Genomic DNA, 12883 nt, shown 5'->3' on the forward strand with positions numbered 1-12883 from the left:
AAATAAAACCAAAAATATTTCTTTAAAAAAAAAAAAAATCAGTGTTCACATAGAATGTCTAAGATTCCATGAAGGCCCCTGAATGTTTTAGCAGCTAGCAAATCACAGGAAAATAAGGAAATACTGTTATGAGGAGTAAACAACGCGACACTCCACTCCTAACTTCAGTGGTTATTTAAAAATATTTCATTTTATTCATAAAAGTCCATTCTTCAGTAGCATCACCAGAAAGCAATTTCAATTAAAAAAATCCAAACATGTCAACAATTAAACTAAAATGCAAGTTCTGCTTGATAAATTGATTACATGGTTTCTTGCAGATTCAATCACAAACTGGCTTACAAACCACTTCAGGGATATGAGACACTCCTCTTTTGCCTCTGCACATGTTACCTGCCTCATGGGTCACAAAGAGAGGGAATGCACCTACCCAGGAGTAGCTAACCCTCTCCTGGCTAGGCAAGGAGTGCCTGGACCATTGGCTTGCCATTTCATTGTGCTAGCCAGAGGAGATGAGCAGGTGGAACTGGTAATTTAAGTTGAATTACAAGGAAGGCTGGCACAGCTTAAATCTTCCATGGAGCAAAGAAGACCACACTCCAAGTCACACAGTTACAATAGGGCCCCTGATCCTGAGGTAGTGCAGTTATAGGATGCCCCTTACTCAGAGCAGCTTCCAAGCTGCCAGTCTAGCCCTGAGACATTAAAATCCCTCGAGGCATATGCAATAGCTTATTTTGAACTAAGTCTTGGTACTCTATTGCATACCTATATGTACATGCAGGCTGAACCTCTATAGTCTGGCACCAAAGAAGAGCATTTGCTGGACCACAGGAGAACAATATTCTCTAGCAGCATTACTAACACTTTCACTGCTTACTGGGCTCCTAGAAGACACGGGCTGTGTCTACACTATGAAAACCTCTAAGCTGCTTACTTACAAGTACAACTTCAAAGTTGAGTATCTACATACACCCTAATTCGAAGTTAAACTTCAAAGTAGGACACTACTCCATTTCTGGAAATGGAGTAAGGATTTCGAAGTTGGGCTCCCAACCTTGAAGTTAACTTCGAAGTAAGGAAAATGTGTGTAGACTCTCTGCTGGCTACTTCAAAGTAGTGCCTAACTTCGAAGTTAGTTCCTATTGTAGACACACCCATTTGGGGTAAATTAGCCCTAAATTAGCACAAAACACTGAAAGCCAGGACTGGTGGCCATAAACAAGCTTTTTAGGAACACAGGGGAGAGTGATAGCTCAGGAGCGTGAGTGATGCTTGTAAACCCACGGTTGTGAGTTCAGTCCTTCAGGAGGCCAGCTAGGAGGCTAGGGCAAATAGATATTTAAAAACAAACAATCTGTCAGGGATAGTGCTCAGTCCTGCTGAGAGTGCAGGGGACAGGACTTGATGACCTCTCAAGGTCCCTTCCAGTTCTATGTATTTTGGCCAAACCCCAATAAGTGGTTGTCTGGCTAACTAAAATCATCCCAAATTACTAATGTTGCTGGGTGAAAGAATGGCAGATTACAGAGGTTCAGCCCATACTAAAATTCATAATATGACAGGAACCTCAACACAGTAATACAATATTTAAGAAGTAATTTTCAACTGATTATTATTAAAAGGATAATCAAGTTAAAATTGCCTTATCGAGATCCTTCACTCTTTGCATTTCTCTCAGTTTGGAGGATGGAGCCAAATTACTCTGTTTATAGCTCATTTCACTTGCATTATGCCATAGTGTTTATTTCACCAATACTGCAGAGGAACAGCCAGATAAAGCACCTGATAATCATAAGCATCCAGTAATTAAAAAAAAAAAATCTAAATATTGAACCTAAAACTACTAGTAAGAGCTCATTCAGGCGGATCTCATTTATTGTGACTTCATACTAATGCTTCTGCAGTGCAAGAGCAATGTAGCATGTTCCTTCTAATTCAACTTACTGCAACAATAAGAACTAAGCTTTTTTCAGTTTACATTAAACTAGTTGATATCTGCCCCAAGTAGGTAGCTCTAACCTGCACATTTTTTGCTTTGATGACTTATAGACACATTGCAATAGTTTGTAGAAACAAGCCATATTGACTTGTGAACAGCAAACAAAGGAAACAGCATATTAAATGCTGATGTGAGCTTTGCTATAGTCACAAGCATAGGTCATTCCCATATTAAATCTTTACATTAGTTTAATGTAAGAATAAAATAACTAGCTGGCGCATTCAATGATCCACAGAATTAAGAGTGTGCTGCCTTCAGGAATGCATGAGAGCTTCTTCTGCAGTGGCTGACAACCTGCTACCGTTAGTTTTCAGCTGTTGATAGGTCTGCTAATACAGGGTCTGATTCAGCATATTGAAACCTATGGCAGCCTTGCCACCCACTTACTGCATCATTCCCGGAGGCTAAAATTGTGGTTGCACTGAAATCAATGACATAACTTCCACTGACTTCAGGGGAGTCAGGATTTCACCCAAATAATCTACATCATAAATAACATTCCAATTGGGGCAACCAGGAGAGGGCGCTTTTAAGTGCTGCTCAGCATCCATACACCACAAAAATATGGAAGAACAGCACAGGCAGAGTGTCTTTACAGAACAACAAATTATATTACAGAGGCAACAGGTCAATATTAAGCACTGAGTTTGTGTATGAAAAGAGGTATCACATTATAGAACAGATTATGCTTCAGCGAATTAATGGGGATTCAATCTTGGTTTAGATTTGGACATACACTATTGTGAACTACCTCTGTAGCAACTGCGTTGCAACAAGAAAAAAGTAAGGACCAAAAGTCTGAGCTGTAACCATACTAAGATGTATATTCTAAACAATTTCTTTACTGGTAAATGCCTATGTTCCACTTGCAGGAGTTTTCAGACACCGTTTTAACAGAGTTCTCAACAAGTCAAAGGAAGAAAAGCAGGTATCAACATTTTCCTGAAAGAAATATTTACCTGAAAGGGCAGAGCAAGAAGAGATCAATATTAACATGAGTCCAAACAAGGTAACTGCAGTTGCACAGCACTTTAAAGAGCTATATGAACATGATTATTTTTTAAACAATAGAATTTTATCATGGACTTGAGGCAGGAGGTTTGAAGAAACCAATCTTACGGAAATATCGGACAAGGAATGGCACAGAAACTAAGGTAATGCTAATCCGGACTGGGGCAAATACTTTGTGAATAGCATAGGCCAACACAAATGTGCTTGTACCAGCAGCCACTTTGGATTGCACCAACTCTTCATTGAATCCAAGCTTTGAAAGAATTGCAGTCATGTCCACGCCACTGGGGAGGAAAAAAAAATATCTGTAATTTTTAAAAAGAAATACAAAGGAGTGGCACCAAGTCCCATAGGTTAGTAAAGAGACCCTTTGTTTCACTTAGGATAATCTGGGTACTTGTGCTCCTGTTCTTCAACTACATATCTACCTTAGCAAAACAGAGCTAAAGTTTATGCCATTACTTAAAAAAGCACTTAGATCAGAAGCTGGCATGCTATATAACACAATGGCTGTGTCTACACTAGCCCCAAACTTCAAAATGGCCACGCAAATGGCCATTTCAAAGTTTACTAATGAAGCACTAAAATGCATATTCAGCGCTTCATTAGCATGTGGGCGGCTGCGGCGCTTCGAAATTGACGCGGCTTGCCGCCGCGCGGATCATCTCATGGGAATAAGGGGACTTAGAAGTAGGCAGGGTCCTTTTGAAAAGGAGCCCCGTCGGGACGATCCGCGCAGCGGCGAGCCGCGTCAATTGAGAAGCGCCGCAGCCGCCCGCATGGTAATGCAGCGCTGAATATGCATTTCAGCGCTTCATTAGTAAACTTCGAAATGGCCATTTGCGTGGCCATGTCAAAGTTTGGGGCTAGTGTAGACGTAGCCAATGGGTGAGTCTTTAAAAGGGAGTCACACTAGGTTTATACTACTCCTACTGAGATTAGATGCTAATTTTTCTGAAGGAAGGCTGGCACAAGAGGCCTAGCATGTCTGACACTTCACATTAAGTAAAAAAAGAAATTAAAATGCCAACAAATACACTAAACTGTAGTCAACTTAAATAGTGACTATCAACTAGAAATCTAATCAATTAAAAACTGCAATTTGGTCTTTATGCCCTCCCATATCTCCCAAACAATTTTTATTTAAAGTTATGCAATTCCCTTCCCACACAACATTCAGAAACTGATCATGCACACAAGCTGTTGCCAAACACAGTCGTCGTGTCTACATGTGCCCCTTCCTTTTGAAAGGGGCATGTTAATGAGCGGGTTCAAAAGATGATAATGAGGTGCTGCAATGAATACGCAGTACCTCATTAGCATAATGGCACCACGGCGATTCGAAAGTGTGGCTTTTCGAATTGCAGGCCACCCGTGGAGATGGGACCTTCCGAAAGGACCGCCCCAGTTTTCAAAAGCCCTTCTTCCTATCTGGTGATTGGAAGAAGGGCTTTCGAAAACTGCGGGGGTCCTTTCAGAAGGTCCCATCTCCACAGGCAGCACGTGTTTCGAAAAGCCGCACTTTTGAATCGTCACGGCTGCCATTATGCTAATGAGGTACTGCATACTCATTGCAGCACCTCATTAGCATCTTTCAGACCCACTCATTAAACATGCCCCTTTCAAAGGAAGGGGCATGTGTAGACCCAGCCTGTGTAATATCCCCCCTTCTCTGTTTTATAATAGTATAGCTGCAGCATCAGCCCAATAGTCAGATATACTTCTTACAGTTTACAAAAAAAGAAATGTAGGGCTTGCAAGGATCTCTAGGTGATCTGACACCTGTTTGTCTTATCTGTTTTTAAACAGCCTTTCTTGGTAACATCCCTGTTCTTTCAGTAAACCTGACCTATAGTAATATGAAACTCCCACACAAAATGGTGAAAATTCACTAGTGGATGAGTAAAAAGGCTGTTTGAATACTGGGTAACTTATGTAAAAACAGATCAAAAGAAGGAAAGATGGACTTGCTTCCAGCTCCTGCCATTAATTAGTCCTGCATACTTGCAAACAAGGAAGACAATGATTTTCAGTTGCTTACAAAAGGCTTTACATTCTGGAATGTTTCCCAAGTGACATTACAATCGCCTACATTTTGCCACTACACTTCTTGCATTTGGCCATATAATTGGGTTTGGCAGGATCTGATTTAAATCCTTAATCATCAGTAAATGTCAATTTCACCTGCAACACAAATCAGCAACAACTAAAACATCCATCCACAGTGGGGGAATGCATCTGCAGGGATGTGATGTCACTGGCTCCACAGCCACGCAGGGAGTTCTTTGCAGACCTGGCATGCGTCTACACTAGGAACTAACTTTGATGTTAGGCACTACATGGAAGTAGTCAGCAGAGAGTCTACACACATTTTTTCCCCTTACTTCTCACAGTTAACTTCCAAGCCCTTACTCCATTCCTGGGAATGGAGTAGTGCCCTACTTTGAAGTTTAACTTCAAAATAGGATGTGCGTAGACACTCAAATGCAAAGTTGCTTACTTCGAAGTTGAACCTCAACTTCGACGTAAGCATCTTCAAAGTTATTTTTGTAGTGTAGACATAGCCCTGGTGACTCATTCCCTGACAAGGGTGCAGGGATCATCCCTAGGCAGGAGCCGTTTAGCATCTGGGTGGCATCACCCCCAGCAGAGGATTCCTCCTCCTCCTCGGAGCTCTGGCCAAAAGTCTCCACTCTGCCAAGCCAGGACTGTGGCTCTTCTGCACCTTGTGCCCTGGTCTTAGATGTTTCAGCCACACAGGGAACCCCTTGCTTTCAGAGTTACCATTGGCCCCTCGGGCCCCTTTGCTTCCCACAAATGTGAAAAATTAAAATAGTTAAATATAAAAAAAATAAAACCCCCAATATTGTCAAACTCACAGAAGAAAGATTGAATTCTACTGTGCCTACATGTAATGATACGTTAATAGTTTTGCAACGTGGGAGTTAGGTTTGTGCAATGCAGGAGGGATCTTTGCAGCCATCATGTGTGCCGTTCCTGTAAACAACTATGTACTTTTCTAAAAATAGTACATGATCCCACCAAAATCCACGGACAAACTCTTTTTTCTCCTCCCTGGTTCCCCACCTCCCCCTTTTTTTTAAAAATCCACTCTTAATTTGTTTCCATCTGCCTATTCCTTCTGTAATCATAGGCAAAAATCTTTCAAGGAACATCCTACATTATTCTTTTGCTCCCCTTTCTTGCATGCAAGTCCCTGAATAGATCTCCAGGATAATCAGGGCTGGATTTACACCTTACATGCCCCAGACACAGCATCTTCAGTACTCTTTCCCCCATGGGTAACCTTCATGTTTTCTATTACAAAATAAACTTTTCACCCACTTTTAATCGTCAGGTACCCTTGAATGCTGGTGCCCTTAACATGAGCATACCATATCTAAATGCTCCCAGAGTTAGATTTCCAATCACTTCATTTTGGATACAGTTTTTATTTTATACTGAATTAAAAAACAAAAGTCTTCCATTCCAGCACACAGCACTGGTTCTCAAATCTATACAGATCACACCAGAATATCATTAAAACAGCATGTGCCAGGACATGAACTCAAGCTCCCTTCTGGATGGCTGCACTAGCATACTCTCCATCATCCTTCATACTCCCAAGTATAGAGCAAGGTACATTTTAAATATGTCTTCTCTCTTGCTTCTCTTTACAGAATGGCCTAAATTTAAAGCTGTCCCATACATGCATATCCACCTGGATGCCATGAGTCTCCTCCACATAAAGCATAAGTAATACTGGGCCCTGATTAGCCTCGGAAGTTAAGTACTACCTCAGAAATCCAGACCTGCTTGATATTTCTTATTTTATATGCAAGACAACCGAAACACAGAGAATCTGCATGAGAAAACTGCACCTTGAAACAGCCAGGTAGAATATTCCCAAAGACATTAATGAAATTCCAACGTGGAATGAAACCCCTACAGCACCATATTCTTTAAAAACTTTTTTCAGCTGCTGAGATTTGTTGGGTTTCTTCTCATCCTCATCACTCGGCTCTGTGGCTTCCTTTTCAGGGGATCTACTTGTGTCCTATCCAGAAAGAAAGCAATGATTTAGAATGAACACTGACATAACACACGATGCCCAGGTTCCAGTTAATTGTCTCAGTCTACTGGCTGAGAAACAAAATAAAGTACAAGACTTTACTTGGCACTGTTCTCAGGTGCTTTGCATAAGGGGAAAAATAAAGCTGCACAGTATAAGGTGTAATTTACTCTGTGGAAGAGAGTCCACACAAGCCATTACACAGATCTTAAGGAATGCACTGAGCTCTTTGTTGGCCCCAATGCTGAGGAAAATTTTTCCTTTACAGAAAATAGATAATATGATCCTGATCCCGAAACCGACTCAGTTCAAGCACAGCGCCATCCTGTAATCACTTGTAGGACAGAATTCTTAGTTTCTACCCCACAGTGATTCTGCTTTGTACACTAGTGCTCAGCCTCACATCACAGATCTTTAAAAAGAGCACTGTATCACCAAAGGCCAAGCGATTAGTAACACAGAAAGCACATTTGACCCCACGTATTGAGAGATGCCAGCTTAAAATAACCCCGATAAGGCTTGACATTTTAAGCTCTTGTAATTCATGTTCTGCATCAGCAATGAGAGAAAGAACCTGAGAATTAGGGCTGTAGCTTGATAGCAACAAGCAACACTATTCTCTTGCTGTAAAAACACTGCAGCAAATGCAGATACATTTGCACTGGTCTGGCAGCCTAATCTCAGTGATAGATTTCTGCCAAGCCATTTGAGAATCCATTTAATTTCTATAACAGAATAGGGTTCAAAATGGAATTTGCACATTAAAATCGTGTTTCAGAGCAACCTGATACTAACCGTACACACAGAGCATTCAGTATGCCTCTGGTACTAGATCTGACAGAATCTTGGACACTATCTTTCCTTGAGCTCAGATGAGAAGTTGGCCAACATCAGAGGGAAAACCTTGGGACCTTACATTACTGGATAATAGGGTGGACAGAAGGGTTCCCTCTTCTTCGATTTACTTAGCCAGTGGTGCCAGTTTGGTACCCACTGTGACTGAAGCCCACTGTTCATACACAGCACAGGAAGTGCCACTAAATGCTTCCTACCAGACAGTCAATGTTTCTTAAAACCCTGAAGTGAATAAAGAGGGTATTTTAGTTTCTTTTGCTCGCTCTGTCTTTTGAACGCTCAGGCCTGGTTTACACTATGTGGTGCTGCTGATCTACTTCAGCAACAGTATTTGTGTAGCCTAAGTCCACATACTCACCGCAGCATCTTGTGTGCGGTAAAGGTCATATGGGGCTGCTGTCCTCTTGACACTGGCTACTCTTCTTGTTTTGGTGAAATGCCACCACAGACAGGAGAGTGCTCAGAGATTAATTTATTGTGTCTAAGCAGACATGATAAATTGACAGCTGGTGGATCAATCACTGCAGCATTGATCGTCAGAGTAGTATAGCTATATGCTCAGACCGCCAATAAGTAGGCCCAGTTAAGCTCCACATTATACCGTAAAAGCTTTCAATTTACAGTGCTAAAAAGAATGTCATATAGCCTGGAGGGGATTCTCAGGAACTTCAGGATTTTTGTATCAAAGCCAGCTCTACAAAATGAAATCACAGGATCTAAGATGCAGCCTATTCTTGTCACCCAAATGGCTTCCATGTCTTTCAATATTTCTCTTACTAATCTAGGGCACTAGACAACATTTAAATTCTGAGGCAGGTTCTGAGCTGGTGTTGGCACTGAGGCAAGAGATTAAACCAGTAGCATGTGAGCCAGTGTTTATTATGAATATCCAGTATGGTCATGCCCTGTATTACAGTTGCTTAGTAAAGAAAGCTGAGAGAACAAAATTTTTTCTCTAGTATCTCTGTTAGAAAGTCTATTTTTCTTGGACCCTGGGAATCCTGCAAGGCCCAGATTCAACCACCAGAACATTAGGTGCTCAGTATGTTTAAGAATTCAACGGTGACTGAAAGGAACCAAAAAAATCAAAGAGCTAGGTGATAATCCTGGTGCGGAACCCCCTTATTCCAGTCATCCATCTGGTTGATGAATTGGCGCCTCAGTGGGGGAAAATTAATGAAATTTTATTTTAGCTTACTGTTCTAGGAAAATTCAGTGTTTACTTGTGTAACCAGTCCTGCAGAAATGCAATGAATAAGAAAATATTAGAGCAACTACCCTGAGATGTTAACATCTACAGTTATATAAGGCTCTTTAGCTGCATCTACAGGGCTATTTCATCCTCAACAAGACAAAAATCCTACAGTATTAATAAAAAAAAATAGGTCACAGAAGGATCTCAAACAAGATTGTTTGCTCTAATAAAAGAAAAATACGTATGGATAATAATGTGCAGACTTGTGTAGTCTGAGGCAAAAGAAAAAGAAGCTCATGTCAAGAGCTTTAAGTGGTCACTGGTTCTCATTCAGTTCTCATCACAGCACTGCTCTCTGCAGCACTTCTAGTTAAAAACAATATACTTCAATCATACTTTGTTATTCTTCAGAGGCACTGTACACTGGAACTCCCATTGATTGGTACTAGCTGATGAAAGCACCAAAATGATATGGTTTACTACTACCAGTAAACATTAGCCAGGAACTGACCGTTCACCATTTAGAAACCTTGGCACCAACAAGTTATTTTAAAAAACACATTAACACCAAAAGGGAAAGGACAAAAGTCCAAAAACCCACGTACTGATCATCCCACTTACAGAATTTTAAAACAATACATATTTTGTTCTACAACACTTATGTAGCATTTCTAACCAAGGCCATTCTTTTTTAAGTTACATGCACTGAACTCTGAAAATACACATGCAGATAACTAAGGAGCACTTCCATACTCTTTGAACTGAAATAAGGAAGAGATTAAAAAAAAAAACACAAAACCCTTCAGTTCCCGTCCCCAAAACATTTTTAGGTATCCTATCTAGCGTTATGTGTCCCAAGTGACTGGGGCTCTACCTTGGGAATTTATTCTGCAGGCTGATAGATATTGCTGCCTGGAACGTTCAGCCTCAACTTTGCTCCTGAATTTCATCACCTTTCTTGTTTGTTAACTGTCACTCCAGAAAAAACTGGGTACTGGGGAGCTATACAAATTAAAGTGTGCAACTGACATATTGCAGGAAATGAAACTCATTCTTCTGCATTAAATGAGAACAAGATGCACTCACATTACATAGAGCCTTTTCTTTTGCTTCAGTCACCTATTCTCACATCTTATCCTACAAAAAACAAAGTGGTTCGAAAACAAGTATATTTTCAGCCAATACATGCAGACAGGGCATAATTCTTTCAAAAAAGGAGGTTGGTTTACTGCCTGTTAAACCAGTCCGTGCAAGTTGGCAGCCATCACAACAGTATAACTAGAAAGATTTCAAAGAACTACAATTTCACATAATAGAATAAGTATTTCCCTTCCTGCACCCTGCAGTAACCCCATCTCCCCAGTGCAGACTCCTTGGCATCTTTATTCCTCCATACACCTTAATGATGGTGCAAAAAATTAACCCATTTCGGACAGAAACACTGCAGAACCTGAGACAGTATGTAGCACAGATTAGGTTCATATATTTAATCCAGACACAGCTACTGTTCCACTCCAGACTCCATGCATGATCTTCCTAAAGCACCAGTGGATTGCACGGAGTTGAAGCCCAATATGCTTACACAACAGAGACGCAAAACTACATAGTCTTTGCAAGCTACTGCTGACTCAGCCTGAGTCACCCTCACCCACCTTCCCGGAGCTGCTGCCGGGGAAGTTGCTGGCAGTTGCTTGCAGAGTTATCAGGGGCTGCAGATGGCTGAATTCAGCGCCCTCTTGCACCTGCTGCTTGCATCCGAAGCCCTGGTGGGAGGGCAAATAACCAGCCTTAGCAGCTCGGCAGCCGACCCGCCTGCGGGGGTCTGCGCGGGCAAGCAGCTCAGCCGCGAGCAGAAGGCGGAGGGGGTTCTGCAGTCGCAGGTTGCCCAAGAGAAACCAGCTGGGTCGCTGCTGCCTCCTGCGAGGACCCTCTCTCGCTTCCCCTCCAGCCTGCACCTGGCCGCCTAGGCACGGCGGGGCCCCAGCTGCTGCTTGCGAGCCACTGCATCTCTTGCTCCAGACAACGCGCGCGGGGGCTTGGAGCAGCGCCCCGGGAGGGCCCAAGTGCACCAGCCAAGGCATGGCTGGAACAGGGCCGCGGGGCCCGGGATCCCGACTGGGGAAGCAGCGCAAAGCCGCAGCTGGGCCCGCCCCGAGTCAGGCACCCTCCTCCTTAAAGGGGCAGCACCCTACGTAGGGAGCAGGAGCGCGGCTCCTGGCAGCCGGGGCCCTTGGACCCGGGTGCCCGTAAGGGAAAGCCAGGTCCCCTCCGCAGACCGTCCTCAGCCTGGCCGTCGCTCATTGCCCCACTTAAGCCCCCACTACTCTCTGTGGAAGAGGGAGCTCCCAGCTCATCCTAGACTGGGGTGCAGAGAAGCCCTGGTTTATGCACGTGTCGGAGGGCTGTCGAGTCAGCAGCTGTCTTGGCTCAGCTGTACCCTGCTAGTCAACTCTCCCCAGACACAGTAATGGGGAGAGGAGTGAGAGGGACTTGGCAGAGGGCACCCATGCAAATTAACTGAGTAGAAATACAGCTAAAGGGCTAACTGGGTGAAAAGACTCTCCCTCTGGCATCTAAGACTATAAAAGCAGAGAGGAAGTAAAGGCCAGGGAGGAGAGCAGAGAGTAGTGGGCAGCCCATGAACCCCATATGGCCCATTGGGGTTCTATGTGTGGCCCATGAGACATTTTTTTGAATGTTGCCAATGCCCAGGATTAGCAAATTCTGCTGGCCTCCATCCACTTGGTTTTTTTTCACCTACTAATGTTACTACAGTGACCGACGAGAAGTGATTTGCATGCTGATCACACGCAGCATTGCCTGCCAGAGCTGTGTGCGCCCTCTGCATCCATTTGAAGTGCTGCTACAGTTCAGTTGGCACAAACCTGCAAATTCTACGTATGCAAGTGCAGTTAGCAAAACTATCCTATCCCAAGAGACCATCTCCATTATGACAATTCAGTGGCCCACTGAGATGGAGGACCACTCACGTGGCTCATTTACTAGCTTAGGTTGTCCATCGCTGGTCTAAAAGAAGACAGAACTAGCTGCTAGTATTAAAAGTACCATTGCCCAGAAGCAAGTGGAGGGAAGCTAGCTACTGACAGTAAAGAGTATGCAAATTACACTATTGACTCTTCCTTGTATTGGCAGGTGGCTACGAATACCAGGAGTTGTGGTGATCAGGCTAGAAAAGTCTCTCAGGAGGTTCTATGCCACCACATCTCCTGGTTGCAGGGGTGCAGAGGAGACTCATAGCATCTGGGACCTGTCGACAGCCCTCCCTTAATTCCCAGCACAAAGTCCTGTTGTTTGGTATGGTACGTATGTTGTGTGAGACTTTCACCTTAGTGCAAATTTCTGAATTTAAGCACCACTGAATTCAATGAAGAACATGGGAATGGCCTTCCTGTGTCAGACTAGTGGTCTCCAAGTGAGGCCAGTGTCAGATGCTTCAGAGGAAATGAACAGAACAAGACATGGTTAATGACTCATCATTAAAGGTGAGTTGCAAAGGGAAATAAACTGAGTTGTATCCTTTTTTGCTTCTTTTTAAGGTAGAAAGAAATCCTGAAAAATATCTGCCCTAAAAAAGTGTGTGTACCTAGGGAAAGATTGTGTAAAAGAAGTTGCTGTTTTCACATCAGGAATTCAGGAGGAAGAATCAATGGCAGCTGGAAATCCAGTGAAATTGTGGCAGTGCTACAGACTGCCATAGGAGTAGTTGACAGTGAACTGGATCATGCAG

At 43.0% G+C, this 12883-nt stretch overlaps 1 protein-coding gene across 1 annotated transcript; it reads right to left on the minus strand.

Moving 5' to 3' along the window:
* Positions 1-27: 27 nt before the first annotated feature.
* On the minus strand, positions 28-11226 carry FAM210B (family with sequence similarity 210 member B). The gene is made up of 3 exons (XM_075011618.1): positions 10788-11226; positions 6895-7070; positions 28-3297 (listed from the first exon to the last, which is right to left on the minus strand). Exons 1-3 carry the CDS (start codon positions 11214-11216, stop codon positions 3081-3083), a joined length of 822 nt encoding a protein of 273 aa, XP_074867719.1. The 5' UTR covers positions 11217-11226; the 3' UTR covers positions 28-3080.
* Positions 11227-12883: the final 1657 nt, after the last annotated feature.

Source organism: Carettochelys insculpta, chromosome 17, assembly GCF_033958435.1.
Source record: "Carettochelys insculpta isolate YL-2023 chromosome 17, ASM3395843v1, whole genome shotgun sequence".
In the NCBI taxonomy this organism is placed as follows: domain Eukaryota; kingdom Metazoa; phylum Chordata; order Testudines; family Carettochelyidae; genus Carettochelys; species Carettochelys insculpta.